Source organism: Natator depressus, chromosome 23 (assembly GCF_965152275.1).
Source record: "Natator depressus isolate rNatDep1 chromosome 23, rNatDep2.hap1, whole genome shotgun sequence".
NCBI classification, from domain to species: domain Eukaryota; kingdom Metazoa; phylum Chordata; order Testudines; family Cheloniidae; genus Natator; species Natator depressus.
In genome coordinates this window covers 21,676,924-21,693,442 of record NC_134256.1, presented here as the reverse complement: position 1 = coordinate 21,693,442, position 16,519 = coordinate 21,676,924, and the positions used below count along the sequence as shown (strand labels likewise).

Genomic DNA, 16,519 nt, shown 5'->3' with positions numbered 1-16,519 from the left:
CCCCTTCGTCCTGCCTCTGTTCCCTCGCCTTTCTCTCCCCCCGCAGGTGGCACGGAGGGTGCGGGGCCCCGAACCCGGCGTCCTCGCCCCAGCATGAGGGCTCTGGCCCTGCTTCCAGTCCTGGCCTGCCTGAGCGCCGGGGCCCGGGGCGAGGTGCTCAGTCGCTGTGAGCTGGCCCGGCTGCTGCAGAGAGGGGGGCTGGACGGGTTCATGGGGTACCGCCTGGACAACTGTGAGTGCCCATCCCCCGTGCTCCTCCCCCCTCGTCCTGCCTCCGGCTCTCGCCCTAGAAGGCTCCCAACAATTTGTCCCCCCAACTATGCTGAATGGGGTCTAGTGGTTAGAGCAGGGGGGGCTGGGACCCAGGACTCCTGGGTTCTCTCGCCGGCTCTGGGAGGGGAGTGGGGACTAGTGGTTAGAGCAGGGGTGGACTGGGAGCCAGGACTCCTGGGTTCTCTCCCTGACTCTGGGAGGGTAGTGGGGTTGAGTGGTTGGGGGGGGGCTGGGAGCCAGGACTCCTGGGTTCTCTCCCTGGCTCTGGGAGGGGAGAGGCGTCTCGTGGTTAGAGCTGGGGGGGCTGGGAACCGGGATTCAGTTTGTCAGTATCTGTCTCACCAGTGCCAGCTACAGAGGTAAAACTATCTCCTGACTCCCAGGCATCTCCCTCCTGTTTGCCCGTCCCAGGATTTCATGAGCCCTGTTTCCCCCGCCATGGCCCGGGTCGCTCAGGTTGAGTTCCTTGTCCACGGGGGACCCCCTAGATCGTTTCCAGGGTCCCTGCTTTGCACGATTCAGTCCCCAGTTAGGCTGGCCTTCCTCCTTCCTCGGTGTACGGCCTGGCCCGGGTCCGTATGGGTTGAACAGGCCCAGCTGACCGAGCCGGCCCGGCGTCACTTCTCTGCCTCCAGCCACGCTCCGGGCTCTCAGCTGTTCGGGGTCCCCCTTGCCAGCCGGGAGGGATGGAGACCCCCTTTCTCTTTGCCCTGGAGGCCAAGGGGCTGCCTGAAATGTCTCCCCCCCCCTCACACCTGCCCCCCAGGGCTCTGCCTGGCTTTCTACGCCAGCCGCTTCAACACGGGGACCGTGACGGAGAACTCGGACGGCAGCTCCGACTACGGGATCTTCCAGATCAACAGCCGCCGGTGGTGCAGTGACCAGCGCAGCCGCACGCTGGACCTGTGCCAGACACGCTGCCGCGGTACGGCCCCCCCGCCCCCGGGGGAGAGGGGGGCAGGTACCCCAGCCCCACAGGACCACCTCGCTGGGCGAGGTAGGGACCGGGAGAGTCTGGGATCGCTAGATAGAGTGGGGGGCTGGGGATAGATAGATAGAGGGGGTGTATGGTGTCACCGAGTCCCCGGGCGATGCTCTGGAACTGCTCCCCACGAAGCCAGGCAGGGCTCTGGGGCAGTCGCCTTCCTGTGAGCAGCCCGTCTTCAGGGCACACAGCTCACACGGCTTCCACCTTCCTGGGTCTGACCTCGGAGCATTCAGCCTCCTCTGCCCCTCCGTGCGCTTCCCACAGCGAGTCCGGGGCTCCTGGGGAAGCCAGAGGGTCCTGTCCCACAACTCCGCAGTCAGATGTGACTCTGAGCCAGCCAGTAAAACAGAGGTTTATTAGACGACAGGAACATGGTCTAAACCAGAGCTTGTAGGTGCAGAGAACAGGACCCCTCAGCTGGGTCCATTTTGGGGGGCAGTGAGCCAGACAACCCCGTCTGCCCTTCACTCCATGTCTCCAGCCAGCCCCAAACTGAAACTCCCTCCAGCCCCCCCTCCTCTGGGCTTTGTCCCTTTCCCGGGCCAGGAGGTCACCGGATTCCTTTGTTCTCCAACCCTTTAGCTCTCACCTTGCAGGGGGGAAGGGCCAGGCCCATCAGTGGCCAGGAAACAGGGTGTCGGCCATTCTCTGTGTCCAGACCCCTTCACACACCTGCCCTCTAGGGCTCTGCAACGATCATACACCCTTACCCCACCACCTAGGTACTTAAGAACTGCGTAGGGGAAACGGAGGCACCCCCACACTATTCAGAGGAAACATTAAGAACAGTCCCGCTTCTTCACATCTCTCCCCCCTTCGAGATCGAACTGAGCGGGGTCACTTTAGCTGGTGACCTGGGGAAGTTCGAAGCCACCAACGTTCCCATGGATGCCCCAGCATCTCTCCCGTTCCTTGGTCGGAGTTACACCAGGCCCTTCCAGTTTCACACCCTCCCTTAGGTTGGGGGTGGTCGATAGCACTCGCAGGCCACATGTGGAAAGGTTTATGTGGCCCGTGCCCTTCGGCCACCCCAAAACCCCAGGGGTCAAACTGGGATTGGGTCTTCTCCCCACTTGGTTATGGGACTGTTTAACTTTCTTAACAGCTTTCAGTTCATCTGAGACCTTCTCAAAGCTCTCCACACTGGGTCTTTCAACAGGAAAGTCAGTGGATCCATTCACAACAGAAAATTTCTGGCTGTTAGGAACTGAAACTGTCTTGATTAAATCACTTTCATACCCTTCAGTTGCAGCAAACTGCTTGCAAAGACTCCATGAGGATTCCTTTCCCTAGGGCTTTTCTATGCAACAATTCACCCCTCCCAGAAATTCTGCTCTTACCCTCTTCACCGAGGGCTTGCTCTAGAGGAACACTTTCCTGAGCAACAACAGACTCTTTCTGGGTCTCCCTTACATCCAGAATTACCTCTGGCCCATCCGGCGGATTCCTCCACAATCCCCTTTCAGGCAAACTGACAGACTTTCTAGAAGCGTTCTCCTTCCCAGGAATCTTTTCCTTTTTGCTACAGGTTTCCACACCCTCAGTAGGTAACACAATCACATCACCTTCATGCTCTCCTTGTGCCCTGACTAGGATCTCACCCTGATCAGACAGAGTTGCTCAACCCTTTCCCAACAACATACTAGCAACAGGCAAAATACAAGCACCAGAATTGTCTGGGCTCTGGGATTTTGCATAGACACTAACTGGATGCGACCTAGTTACAGGGCCATTCTCCTGAGTAGACACAAACTTCGGGCCATTCCCTTCCTGGGCTTTGGCTGAATGCAGAACCAACTCTGGGACAACTGCACGACCCTCAACCATCACAGGCTGCAAGGCCCCTTCTGTCTGCTCCACAGACAAAGAAGAGCCGGACACACTTTCTCCTTTCCCAGACACCCAGCTTGGGATCTCATTCCCCTGGTCCCAGCACACAAGGCTGGTCACAGACAACTGCTTGGAGATAAGGGTAGCTCCCTCCATAGGCAAGTCAACACCCCTGACAGACACAGGCACGTTTCCTTCACTGTCCCAATTCTCCACCCAGCTAACAGGTAAGGTCCAGGGACACTCATCTTCCACTCTCCTCTTCCCACCCTGCTGACTAGACACAGCCATCAGCTCACAAGGCTGCCTAGGCTCATCCAGACTTTCCTTACCCAGCACCTTGCCACTCCCCACAGATCCCCTGCCCTGCCTGTGTCTCCCCCCACTCAGCTGGGGTCTCAGCTCCCCCTGTGCTCAGCGCTGCCCTTGCTGTCCCAGTGGGGGTAGGCAGCGAGCTCTCTGCTTTCCTCACTGCGTCAGAGCCAGCCTGAGCCCCCTCTCCGGTGTGCAAGGGGCGGGGAGCATCTCTGTCCCACCCAGCCCCAGGGGCTGGTTACAGGCAGGCGGGTAGCCTGAGCCTAGCAGCTCCTCCCTGCTGCCGGCCAGGTCATCTGCATTTTCACTGACAATTTCCCTGTCCACCGATTAGTTCCCTGGATTCAAATTCAAACCCTTGGCAGTTACAGGAGCAGAGCCTGGATCCTGCCCCAAAGAGACACAGTCACCCCTCAACAGGGTCTCGCAGCTGGTATCCTGGAGAACCCCAACGTCCAGCCAGCCCCACCCCTCCTGGGTCTGTACAGGGATCTGGGCCATAGGCAGGGCGAGGGGCTTCATCCCTGGGATCCTCACCCAGCTCACCCAGCCCCTCAGCATCTGAGGCTGCACCACCCAGGGCCTGACAACAGTTCTCTCTGTCCCAGGATCTCGCCACCCCAGGAATGGTTCCCCATTGACCATCACCTTCCGCTCCCACTGGGGGCCCGAGGAGCTCGACCCCAGGAGACTCCACACAGACATATAGGTTGGGGTCAGGAGTGGGAGCCTGTCCACCTCCCCACCCATCTGGCTGATGGAGTCTGTGGCCTTGGGACCCAGCAAGGGAGCTAGACACCGGGGCTTTTCCGCAGGGTCCCTCTGGTTCAAATCTCCAGCCTGCTCAAAGGCAGTGGGGTGGCATCCTGCTATAGCCCCATTTGGGGTCAGGAATCTGTCCCTTAGTGCGGTCATCCTCCTCCAGCTGCACAATGAACTGTGCCTTGGTGAACTTTCCAATGCGCAACCCTCTCTTTCTGCACAGGGTTACAAGGTCCTTCTTAAGGAGATGGTGACAGGCCATCACTCCGCTCTTTCCAAGTTGCTGTGGACTCACAGGCCTGTGTGCTCTCAGCTCCCCACGGTTTCCAGGGAGAACCCCTAGTGTGCCAGCCCTTCTTGAGGTCACCACCTCTTTGCTAGGGTCGAGCTGCAGACTCCTCCGCCCCTTGGACCGCTCGCTGCAATCCCCAGGGGACCCTGTTACTGCAAAAGTCCTTCTCTCTCCCAGGGCCAAGCTGCAGGCTCCTCCGCCCCTGAGACTGCTCACCGCAGTCCCCTGGGGGACCCCATTACTGCACAGTCCTTCTCGCTGGTCACACACTCCCAGGGGTTAACCGCCCCCCAACACCACTCCTCTCTGAGCCTTCAGCACGCCTGGTCCTCATCAGTCCCCCTTCATTTTACTGCTCCCCAGTCACTTACTGCAGGAAGCGCCATCCACGGGGTGCAGTACATCCCACCACTGCCACCAGTTGTCACGGAGTCCCCAGGCGATGCTCTGGAACTGCTCCCTACGAAGCCAGGCAGGACTCTGGGGCAGTCGCCTTCCTGTGAGCAGCCTGTCTGCAGGGCACACAGCTCACACGGCTTCCACCTTCCTGGGTCTGACCTTGGAGCATTCAGCATCCTCTGCCCCTCCGTGCACTTCCCACAGCGAGTCCGGGGCTCCTGGGGAAGCCAGGGGGTCCTGCCCCCCAACTTCGCAGACAGACGGGACTCTCAGCGAGCCAGTAAAACAGAGGTTTATTAGACGACAGGAACATGGTCTAACACAGAGCTTGTAGGTGCAGAGAACGGGACCCCTCAGCTGAGTCCATTTTGGGGGGCAGTGAGCCAGACAACCATGTCTGCCCTTCACTCCATGTCTCCAGCCAGCCCCAAACTGAAACGCCCTCCAGCCCCCTAACCCCCTCCTCTGGGCTTTGTCCCTTTCCCGGGCCAGGAGGTCACCGGATTCCTTTGTTCTCCAGCCCTTTAGCTCTCACCTTGCAGGGGGGAAGGGTCCAGGCCATCAGTGGCCAAGAAACAGGGTGTCGGCCATTCTCTGTGTCCAGACCCCTTCACACACCTGCCCTCTAGGGCTCTGCAATGATCATACCCCCTTATCCCACCACCTAGATACTTAAGAACTGCGTAGGGGAAACGGAGGCACCCCCACACTATTCAGAGGAAACATTAAGAACAGTCCCACTTTGTCACATATGGGGATAGATAGATGGGGTGCATGGGGTGTCACGGAGTGTGGGGGAGTCCAGGCCCTGCACCCCTCTTCCTGGGATTCACTGAGGCTCTCAGCCAGCCAGTAAAACAGAAGGTTTATTGGACAACAGGAACACAGTCCAAAACAGAGCTTGGGGGTACACCCAGGACCCCTCAGTCAAGTCCTTCTGGGGGAGCAGGGAGCTTAGACCCCAGCCCTGGGGTTCCCTGTGTTCCTCCACCCAGCCCCAAACTGAAACTAAACCCACCGAGCAGGTTCTCTGCTGCAGCCTCCGTCCACATTCCTGGGCAGAGGTGTTACCTCCCCCTCCCCCTCCTGGCTCAGGTGACAGGCTCTCAGGTCTCCCATTCCCAGGGCACATTCCCAGGTCAACACTCCCCCCTCCCTGCTGCGTCACATCGGGATAGATAGAGGGGGTGGATGGGGATGGGTAGATAGATGGGGTGGATGGGGATGGCTAGATAGATGGGGGGATGGGGATGGATGGATAGATAGATGGGGTGCATGGGGATAGATAGAGGGGGTGGATGGGGATGGATGGATAGATGGGGGGATGGGGATGGATGGATAGATGGGGTGCATGGGGATAGATAGATGGGGGGATGGGGATGGGTAGATAGATGGGGGGATGGGGATAGATGGATAGATAGATTGGGGGATGGGGATGGATAGACAGAGGGGGTGTACGGGGATAGATGGATAGATAGAGGGGCAGATGAATAGATAGATGGGGTGGATGGGGATGGGTAGATAGATGGGGGATGGGGATGGATAGATAGAGGGGGTGGATGGGGATAGATGGATAGATAGAGGGGGTGGATGAGGATAGATATATAGATGGTGGGGGATGGGGATGGATAGATAGATGGGGGGGATGGGGATGGATAGATAGATAGATGGGGGGGGGGGGGAGATGGGGATGGATAGGTAGGACTCAGCTTTCCCCAGCCATGTGGCCTTTCCTAGCATGACAGACAAACCAGAGTTCAATAACCCAGCTGCTCCACTCCAGAGGTGGCTGCATTTCAGCGCCGGGTGAAGCAGCCCCGTGCAGATTTGTCTGGTCCAAGATAGCTGGCCCGGGGGCCTGCACGGGGGGCCTGCCCAGCAGGGGAATCAGGGTCCACACATCCTGACCCCCTTCACACCTCATCTCATTCTTTCCCCACAGATTTACTGACTGCGGACCTAGCGGATGACATCAACTGTGTCAAGAAAGTCGTGATGGACTGGCAGGGGATGGGGGCCTGGTATGGGAAAAATTATCTCTCTATCCCCATCCACCCTATCTATCTATCTATCTATCCCCACCCACCCCCTCTATCTATCTATCTATCTATCTATCTATCTATCTATCTATCTATCTATCTATCTATCCCCACCCACCCCCACTATCTATCTATCTATTTCCATCCACCCCCTCTTTCTATCTATCTATCTATCTATCTATCTATCTATCTATCTATCCATCCCCACCCACCCCCACTATCTATCTATCTATCTATCTATCTATCCCCACCCACCCCCACTATCTATCTATCTATCTATTTATCTATCTATCCCCACCCACCCCCACTATCTATCTATCTATCTATCTATCTATCTATCTATCCATCCCCACCCACCCCCACTACCTTTCTATCTATCTATCTATCTCCACTCTTAGCTCTGTCTTTTTGCAACCCTGAGAATCACTACACAATACAACAAATGGACGGATTATGTAGCACCAGAGAACACAGCAAGTGCAGTGCGATCCATGGTGTTATATAATGTACCACCACACAGGATAATGTAGAACTGATGCTCATTGCGGGATGAGCCATCCCTGTTATGTGCAGCTGTTTCGCAGCCACTCTCCCCCAGAGGTGGCTGCAGCGCAGCGTAGGGCGAGCCGTCCCCAGGTGGCGTTATGTGCGGCTGGTCCCCTGCTGCCCTGCCCCAGAGGTGGCTGCATCTCAGTGTCTTCATTGCTCCTGTCCCCTCACCTTTCTTCTCTGCCCTGTCAGGATGCCGTGGCGCGACCATTGCAGGGGCCGGGACCTGAGTCACTGGGTGGCTTCCTGCAACCTGTGATCTGGCCAGAGGACCTTGGCGCCCATCTCCAAGGACCCAGCCGGCTTCTGAGTCCGGCCCCGACAGCGGGGCTGGGCGAGGGGCCCCCCACGCACAAGGGATAGTTAGACTCCAGGGATGGGGAAGGGGAAGGTCAATAAACCTGTCCCTTCGAGCGCCGAGTTCGCTGGACTTGTGGGGTCGCTGGGCTCGGGGCAGGGGGCCGGCATGGGGCGACGGGGTGTCTGGAACGGCAAGGGGCCCTGTCACTGCAGGCAGAGGGACCCCGAGGGAGTTCCAGATGCTGGGGTAAGGGAAAGAGGATGGGGAGAGGGGTCTGATCAGCGAGGGAAGTGTCCCGATGGCGAAAGCAGCCCCAAAGTGTATACCATGTTCTCCCTCTGTGTGCCCCTGCTGCCCCCTGCTGGAGGGGACTGTCCCTGTGGGGGGTGTGTGTATGTATGTCCGTGCTGCCCCCTGCTGGAGGGGACAGACCCTGCAGTGTGTGTGTGTGTCCCCATCCCCTGCTGCCCCCTGCTGGAGGGGAGGAACCCTGCTCTCTGTGTGTTCATGGCTTCTCTGACTTCAAGGCCAGAGGAGCCCCGCTCACCCAGTCTGAGTTCTGGATCTCACCGGCCACCCCCTGGCGCCAGCGCCCCAACCCCCATGGCCGAACGAGACCCACGTATCACAGCCCATGGGAGACGTGACTGCGCTGTGCAGAGAGGAGGAACCGGGGTGCACCAACGCCCGAGGCCCCCAATGGCTGGGAAGGGATTAAGGGAGAGACACCCAGATAATCCCGGTGAATGACCCACATCCCATACTGCAGAGGAAGGGGAACCTCCTCCCCTCTGCCAGGTCCCTGCCAAATTGACCAGGGGAAAAATCCCTTCCTGACCCCTGTCAGTGACCGGTGGGAGCCCTGAAGCATGAACATTAGGGACATACGATGTAACCCAGAAGGGAGCCCTGGGGCAGCTGAGCCCTGTCCCTGCTCTCACAAGCAACTCGGCCTGTGACTGCCCTCATCCGCTCGCTTTTCAAAGTAGTTAAGTTGTTTGCTCCCAACCCCCCACTCCTAGTGGGGGGCTGGTCCCGAGCCTCACCCTGCTGATGAGTAGAAACCGTCTTCTAATTTCCAGCCTGAATTTGTTCGTGGCACGTTTCTGCCCATTTGTTTACATCTCCCCTTAGCTTCCGTCACTCTTCTCCAGCCCCGGGGCTTAGCCCTTCCTCCCCATGTAGCTATCGAGAGTAATCAGAGCCCCCTAGAGCCTTCTTTTTGCTCCCCTAAACAAGGCAGCCTCCCCCAGTTTCCTCCATCCCCCTGGTCAGCCCAGCTGCCCGGTCTCTGCACGTGGGCCGGTTTGGTTTCCTCTTGCCGATTTCCTTCCGTGACGTCCTGAGACGTGAGCTGGAGACATGCGGGCTCAGTAGAACTACCATTAAGTGGCTCTATAAATGGTTAAACAACCGCAAACGAAGAGTCATTATTAATGGAAGGACGAGGGATTGGTGGGCGGTCTTGAGTGGGAACCTCCCTCCAGGAATGGCCAGACTGGGTCAGAGCAAAGGTCCATCTAGCCCAGTGTCCTGTCTTCCGACAGTGGCCAGTGCCAGGTGCCCCAGAGGGAATGAACAGAACAGGTCATCATCCAGTGATCCATCCCCAGGGCCCATTCCCAGCTTCTGGCAAACAGAGGCTCGGGACCCCATCCCTGCCCATCCTGGCTAATAGCCATTGATGGACCGATCCTCCCTGAGTTTAGCTGGTTCTTTTTTGGACCCTTTTATGGTCTTGGCCTTCACACCATCCCCTGACAAGGATTTCCACAGGTTGATGGTGCGTTGCGTGAAGAAATACTTCCTTTTGTTTGTCTTAAACCTGCTGCCTGTTAATTTCACTGGGTGACCCCTACTTCTCATGTTTTGAGAAGGAGTAAATAACACTCCCTGCTTTGCTTTCTCCACACCAGTCATGAGTTTACAGACCCAAATCGTATCCCGCCTTACTCGTTTCTTTTCCAAGCTGAAAAGTCCCAGTCTCGTTAATCTCTCCTCATACGGAAGCCGTTCCAGACCCCTCATCATTTTTGTTGCCCTTTTCTGTACCTTTCCCAGTTCCAGTCTATCTTTTTTTGAGATGGGGCGACCACATCTGCACGCAGTATTCCAGATGTGGGTGGGCCATGGATTTATATAGAAGCAATAGGATATTTTCGGTTTTATTCTCTATCCCTTTCCTAATGACTCACCATTCTGTGCGATTTTTTGACTGCCGCTGTTTTCAGAGAACTCTCCACCATGACTCCAAGATCTTTTTCTTGAGTGGCAGCAGCTAATTTAGAGCCCATCATTCTCTATCTCCCCACAGGGATCTGTTCTGGGACCGGTGTCATTTAACAGCCGTAGGGATAGAGAGCAGACTGATCCAATCTGCAGATGACACAAAGCGAGGAGGGGGTTGCAAACCCTTGGGAGGACAGAATTAAAAGTCAAAGGGATCTTGATAAATTGTAGGACTGAGCTGTAGCCAGCAACATGAAATTCAACAAGGTGCCCCACTTAGGGGACTAATATTTAATAATGGGCTCTTCAATCTAGCAGACAAAGGTCTAAGTGACAACAGGACAAGTGCAGAGTCCTGCACTTAGGACGGAAGAATCCCAGGCACCGGCTACAGACTAGGGACCGAATGGCTCGGCAGCAGTTCTGCAGAAAAGGACCTGGGGGTTACAGTGGACGAGAAGCTGGATATGAGTCAGCAGTGTGCCCTTGTTGCCAAGAAGGCCAATGGCATTTTGGGATGTATACGTAGGGGCATAGCGAGCAGATCGAGGGACGTGATCGTTCCCCTCTATTCGACATTGGTGAGGCCTCATCTGGAGTCCTGTGTCCAGTTTTGGGCCCCCCACTACAAGAAGGATGTGGACAAATTAGAAAGAGTCCAGCGGAGGGCAACAAAAATGATTAGGGGGCTGGAGCACATGACTTACGAGGAGAGGCTGAGGGAACTGGGGTTATTTAGTCTGCAGAAGAGAAGAGTGAGGGGGGATTTGATCGCAGCCTTCAGCTCCCTGAAGGGGGGCTCCAAAGAGGATGGAGCTCGGCTGTTCTCAGTGGTGGCAGATGACAGAACAAGGAGCAATGGTCTCAAGTTGCTGTGGGGGAGGTCTAGGTTGGATATTAGGAAACACTATTTCACGAGGAGGGTGGTGAAGCACTGGAATGGGTTCCCTAGGGAGGTGGGGGAATCTCCATCCTTAGAGGTTTTAAAGGCCTGGCTTGACAACGCCCTGGCTGGGATGATTTAGGTGGGGTTGGTCCTGCTCTGAGCAGGGGGTTGGACTAGATCAGGGGTAGGCAACCTATGGCACGCGAGCCAAAGGCAGCATGCGAGCCGATTTTCAGTGGCACTCACACTGCCCGGGTCCTGGCCACCGGTCCCGGGGGCTCTGCTGCCGGCCTGGGGTACTGGCCGCCGGCCCCCTGCCAGCCGGGGTTCCATCCGCTGGCCCTGCTCAGCCCACTGCTGGCTCTGGGTCCTGGTCACCGGTCTGGGGGGCTCTGCTGCCAGACTGGGGTCCCGGCCGCCGGCCCAGGGCTCTGCAGCCATCCCCAGCTGTGGCCCACTGGCCCCAGCCTGGGGCAGTGCAGGGTGCAGACAGGGGCAAGAGGGGGCGCAGCTCAGCACCCCCACTTTAAAAATTGTTCCAGCGCCACCGTGCTGGGATATTTTTAAGTCCTGATTCGCTGCTTACGTCCCTCTCACGCCACGTGGACCAGCTCACTGCCTTGGATGTTGAGCCTGGAATGTACGTGCAAGAACTGGAATCGGGATTTTCTGACAGATTTCAAGATTTCCAGCGATTTGGCCCAAGGCTTTCTTTTCTAATTCAACCTGAAAAGTTCAACGAAAGGGACTTGGATTTGTCAGTATTTCAGTGGATGGGGGTTGAAGATTTCGAAATGCAGCTCATTCAGTTAAAAAGCTCAGAATTGTGGGCATCAAAGTTTGGAGATCTGCGGAGTGCACTTGAAGCTACCGAGAGAGATCACGGGGCCTCTGGTCTGACCTGCTGGACGTCCCTGCCTGTGAAATTTAACAGTTTGAAGAAAATTGCGTTTGCAATGCTTTCAGCATTTGGATCCACATACCTGTGTGAACGTGAAATCTGTCCTCTGTCCCTCTTGGAGCCGGTTAACAACTGATCACTCAGGAGCCTGTGTGCAGCTTAAAGTATCCAAATACCTGCCAGACAGTGGAAAACTCGGCAAGGAAAAGCAAGGGCAAGGATCACACTAAACTGATAAGATCTGCATTTTAATTTCATTTTAAATGAAGCTTCTTAAACATTTTAAAAACCTTATTTACTTGACATACAACAATAGTTTAGTTCTGTATTATAGACTTATAGAAAGAGACTTTCTAAAAACGTTAAAATGTATCCCCGGCACGCGAAACCTTAAATTGGAGTGAATAAATGAAGACTCGACACACCACTTCTGAAAGGTTGCTGACCCCTGGACTAGATACCTCCTGAGGTCCCTTCCAACCCTGATCTTCTGTGATTCTAAGTTGAAGCTAGTCAAATTCAGCCTGGAAAGAAGGTGTCATTTTTCTAACAGAGCAATTACCCATTGGGACACTTTCCCAAAGGGTGCGTGGAGTCTCCCTCCCTGGCCGTTTTGAAATCAAGCTGGGCCGTGTTTCTGCTCCGGGAGTTATTGTGGGGAAGGTCTCTGGCCGGGCAGACAGGAGGTCGGACTCAAATTACAAAGGCCCTGGAATCGGTCGATCTACCAGCAGAGGGCGAATGGCTCTTGGGAGCGACCTACCACCCCACCCCTTAGTGAACGATGGGGCATAGATCGGAGCCAGGGGATCTCCGTGAAACGCCCAGCGCCCCCTGGGCCCACTGCCCGTTGGCACCGAGAGATCCTTGGGTCGCACTCCGGCCTGGCTCCAGCTGAAGTCACCCCGATTGCAGTGGGGGTAGGGTGGGAATCTGACCTCACCCCCGCCCCCCGGGTCAATCCGGAGTCACTCCCTCCCATGGAACCCCAAGGGGTGGTTCTAGAACATGGGGCCTTCATGACACCACAGGGCGTTCTAGAAGGGAGGCCACGACCCCCGGCCACGGAGAGCAGGGGGGGCCCCATACAGCTCCCAGCCACTGCCCAGCACCCTCCTGGCCATCTCCATACGCCCCCCAGCCACTGCCCAGCACCCTCTGGCCATCCCCATACAACCCCCTTCTCTCTCTCCATCTTTCCCCGACGGTGCCGTTGGTCTGTTCCCGGAGTGCCCCCTCTCAGCTCCCCTCGATCCGCAGTCCGACTGCCCCCCGACCCCAGCCCTGCGGGGATGGGGGTCCTGGGGCTGGTGACCCTGCTGGCCTGCCTGAGCACGGGGGGCCGGGGGAAGATCTTCACCCGCTGCGAGCTGGCTCAGGAGCTGCAGGAGAACGGGATGGACGGATACGAGGGCTACAGCTTGGCCAACTGTGAGTGAGCCCTCCGCTGTGTCCCACGGGCTCTTCTGTGGGGCTGCAGGTCCCTCCCGTACCACCCCCTCATGGGACCTCCCTGTGGGGCTGTGGGCCCCTCCTGCACCATTTCCCGTGGGACCTCCCTGTGGGGCTGTGGGCCCCTCCCACATCACCCCCCTCGTGGGACCTCCCTGTGGGGCTGTGGGCCCCTCCCACATCACCCCCCTCATGGGACCTCCCTGTGGGGCTGTGGGCCCCTCCCACATCACCCCCCTCATGGGACCTCCCTATGGGGCTGTGGGCCCCTCCCACATCACCCCCCTCATGGGACCTCCCTATGGGGCTGTGGGCCCCTCCTGCACCATTTCCCGTGGGACCTCCCTGTGGGGCTGTTGGCCCCTCCCGCATCACCCCCCTCATGGGACCTCCCTGTGGGGCTCTGGGCCCCCTCCCACACCACTCCCCATGGGACCTCCCTGTGGGGCTATGTGCCCCTCCCACACCGCTCCCTGTCTCTCTGGGGCTGTGTCCCCCCTCCACCGCTCCCCATCTCTAAGGGGCTGTGCCCCTTCCACCACTCCCCATCTCTATGGGGCTGTGCCCCTTCCACACCACTCCCCATGGGCCGTCTCTCTGGGGCTGTGTGGCCCCCCCCCACTGCTCCCCGTCTCTAGGGGGCTGTGCCCCCCCACACCGCTCCCCGTCTCTCTGGGGCTGTGCCCCCCAGGGGTCTGCCTGGCGTTCTACGAGAGCGGCTTCGACACGGCGGCCGTGGGGGCCAATGCGGACGGCAGCACCGACTACGGCATCTTCCAGATCAACAGCGGCTGGTGGTGCCAGGACGCCCAGAGCCCGTCAGAGAACCTGTGCCACGTGCGCTGCCAGGGTGAGGGTGCCGGGGGCGCCAGGCTGCAGGGGGTGGGAGGTCGGGGGGGCCCGTGCTGCAGGGGGCAGGCTGGGGGTCAGTGGGGGGCTCAGCGGGGGGTGCCGTGCTGCAGGGGGTGGGCAGGGGGTCGGTGGGGGGCGCCGTGCTGCAGGGGTTGGGCAGGGGGTCAGTGGAGGGCTCAGCAGTGGGGCGCTGGGCTGCAGGGGGCGGGCAGGGAGCTCAGTGTGGGGGGCACCATGCTTTGGGGTTGGTGGGGGGGCACAGCGGGGAGGGGGTGCCGTGCTCTGGGACATTTCTGTACGACGCCCAAGCAGGCTTCTAACCACTCCTGCCTCCTGAAGCCCCCCAGGATCTGGGGTATGTTCCCGGCCTGCTGAGCCGCACCGGGGGCCGCGTTACGGGCTGCGGTGGGAACAGGCACCCTTCCCTTCAGCGGGCACGGGGGGGGCAGCGGGGATTCGGAGGGGAGGGGGGTGGATTTGGCTGAGGTGTGGTTGGAGCAGATCTGACCCCCTCTCCTTTCATCCCAGCCCCCCCCAACTCTGCAGCCTCCCCGAGGGGGCCCATCCCTGCCTTACCCTCCCACCTTTGCTCCTAGATTTACTGAACCCCGACATCAAGGACGACATCAACTGTGCGAAGAGAGTGGTGCAGGATCCTCAGGGCATGGAGGCTTGGTAAGGGGGCTCCCTGGGGGTGGGGTATTCCCAACAGAGGAGCTCTGCATCTGGGCCCCGGGCAAGACCTCCCCATGAGGCGTTGTGTGTGGGTGTTCGCCAGCTGCCCCGCCCCAGAGGTGGCTGCACCTCACCACCGGGCGAGACCTCCCCGTGCGGCGTCATGTGTGGGCGTTCGCCAGCTGCCCTGCCCCAGAGGTGGCTGCATCTTAGCACTGGGCGAGACAGCCCAATGTGGTGTTATATGCGGCTGTTCTCTGACTGCCCCGCCCCAGAGTTGGCTGCATCTCAGCACCGGGCAAGCCATCCCCATGTGTCATTATGTGCGGCCGTTCTCCATCTGTCCCACCCAAGAAGTGACTGCAGCTCAGCGCTGGGTGAGCCCTCCCCATGGGTTATCTATCAGCGCTACTGTGCTGGTGAACTGCCATCTCATCTGTCACTTCCCCTCCCTCAGGGACGACTGGAAGAACCACTGTGAAAAGCAGGACCTGACCGAGTGGATTGAGAGTTGTAATCTGTGAGGCCCGAGCGTGTCTCCCCCCTGGGGGGGGGCAGCGTCTGTCCTCACTGTGTCTGTCTGTCTGTTCACACGAATGCTCCCTGCACTGAGCAATCTCGAAGGAATTTATAAACCCCGTTGGATGAAATCTTCTTGCTGTGTTTCTCTGGTCAGACGCCCGCGCAGGCTGCCAGGGCCCCCGAGAACCTGGTCTGAGACCTTGTGAAGTGAAACCAGTGAAGTGAAGTCAATGAAAACCCTCCAGTGAAAACAGATCAGGCCCCTGGGCCCACCCCAGCCCGGTATCTGGTGCCAGAACCAGCAAAGGAAGCTGGAACCCCTTCCCCACCCGTTGCCCACGGACCCCTTCCATCCCCTGTTACGGAGGAAAACCCCTCCTGAGCCCCAGCCCCAGGGCAGCTGTGCCCTGAAGCATGAGGATAGCCCGGCTTCTTTCAATGCGGATGCTAATATCCCTTCTACCCGGCTGAAATACACACAGTGGCAGAGATCCCTGCCACTGCTGTGAGACAAGCTGTGTTTTCACGAGGGAAACTGAGGCACGGAACAAGTAGTGACTTGCCCAAGTTCAGACAGGTTGTCTCAGAGCTGGGAGGGAAGACAGGGGCTTAGAAAGGCCTTAGCCCCCCTACTGCCTCTTCTCCCAGCTGTGGCTGCATCTGTGTGCTGTGCGAGATGTCCCTGTGCAGCTACTAACTCGTCCCAGAGCCGGGGAGAGAACCCAGGAGTCCTGGCTCCCAGCTTCCCTTGCTCTAGCCACCAGACCCCACCCCTCTCCCAGAGCTGTGCTATCGACCACCCGCGACCTAAGGGAGGGCATGAAACTGGAAGGGCCTGCTGTAACTCCCACCAAGGAAGGGGAGAGATGCTGGGGCATCCATGGGAACATTGGTGGCTTCGAACTTCCCCAGGTCACCAGCTAAAGTGACCCCGCTCAGTTCGATCTCGAAGTGGGGAGAGATGTGAAGAAGTGGGACTGTTCTTAATGTTTCCTCTGAATAGTGTGTGGGTGCCTCAGTTTCCCCTACGCAGTTCTTAAGTATCTAGGTGGTGGGGTAAGGGTGTATGATCATTGCAGAGCCCTAGAGGGCAGGTGTGTGCAGGGGTCTGGACACAGAGAATGGCCGACACCCTGTTTCCTGGCCACTGATGACCTGGGCCCTTCCCCCCTGCAAGGTGAGAGCTAAAGGGTTGGAGAACAAAGGAATCCGGTGACCTCCTGGCCCGGGAAAGGGACAAAGCCCGGGGGGGGG

The 16,519-nt window shown here is 58.2% G+C and overlaps 2 protein-coding genes across 4 annotated transcripts; both read left to right on the top strand.

The window, feature by feature from the left end:
* The first annotated feature begins 49 nt into the window (after window positions 1-49).
* LOC141976183 (lysozyme C-like) lies at window positions 50-11,031 on the top strand. Of its 3 annotated transcripts, none has more exons than XM_074936988.1 (4): window positions 50-232; window positions 1,040-1,270; window positions 6,802-6,880; window positions 10,063-11,031. In XM_074936988.1, the coding sequence occupies exons 1-4, from the start codon at window positions 94-96 to the stop codon at window positions 10,178-10,180; spliced, it is 567 nt and encodes a 188-aa protein (XP_074793089.1). In that variant the 5' UTR covers window positions 50-93; the 3' UTR covers window positions 10,181-11,031. The 3 variants fall into 3 exon arrangements, with proteins under 3 accessions (XP_074793089.1, XP_074793091.1, XP_074793090.1); XM_074936990.1 differs by lacking the exon at window positions 10,063-11,031 and adding an exon at window positions 7,640-7,817 and having other exon boundaries at window positions 1,040-1,198; XM_074936989.1 differs by lacking the exon at window positions 10,063-11,031 and adding an exon at window positions 7,640-7,817.
* Window positions 11,032-11,265: 234 nt separating this feature from the next.
* Window positions 11,266-16,169, top strand: LOC141976182 (lysozyme C, milk isozyme-like). The gene is made up of 4 exons (XM_074936987.1): window positions 11,266-13,195; window positions 13,908-14,066; window positions 14,665-14,743; window positions 15,201-16,169. Exons 1-4 carry the CDS (start codon window positions 12,745-12,747, stop codon window positions 15,265-15,267), a joined length of 756 nt encoding a protein of 251 aa, XP_074793088.1. The 5' UTR covers window positions 11,266-12,744; the 3' UTR covers window positions 15,268-16,169.
* The last annotated feature ends 350 nt before the right edge of the window (window positions 16,170-16,519 follow it).

Bases quoted from the DNA above. Each gene is read 5' to 3' on its own strand.
- LOC141976182 (XM_074936987.1), top strand. From the start codon at position 12,745: ATGGAACCCCAAGGGGTGGTTCTAGAACATGGGGCCTTCATGACACCA. The intron at 13,196-13,907 runs GTGAGTGAGCCC...TGTGCCCCCCAG, and splicing joins GGGCTACAGCTTGGCCAACT to GGGTCTGCCTGGCGTTCTAC. The intron at 14,744-15,200 runs GTAAGGGGGCTC...CCCCTCCCTCAG, and splicing joins CCTCAGGGCATGGAGGCTTG to GGACGACTGGAAGAACCACT.
- LOC141976183 (XM_074936988.1), top strand. From the start codon at position 94: ATGAGGGCTCTGGCCCTGCTTCCAGTCCTGGCCTGCCTGAGCGCCGGG. The intron at 1,271-6,801 runs GTAGGGACCGGG...CTTTCCCCACAG, and splicing joins GGACCACCTCGCTGGGCGAG to ATTTACTGACTGCGGACCTA. The intron at 6,881-10,062 runs GTATGGGAAAAA...ATCTCCCCACAG, and splicing joins TGGCAGGGGATGGGGGCCTG to GGATCTGTTCTGGGACCGGT.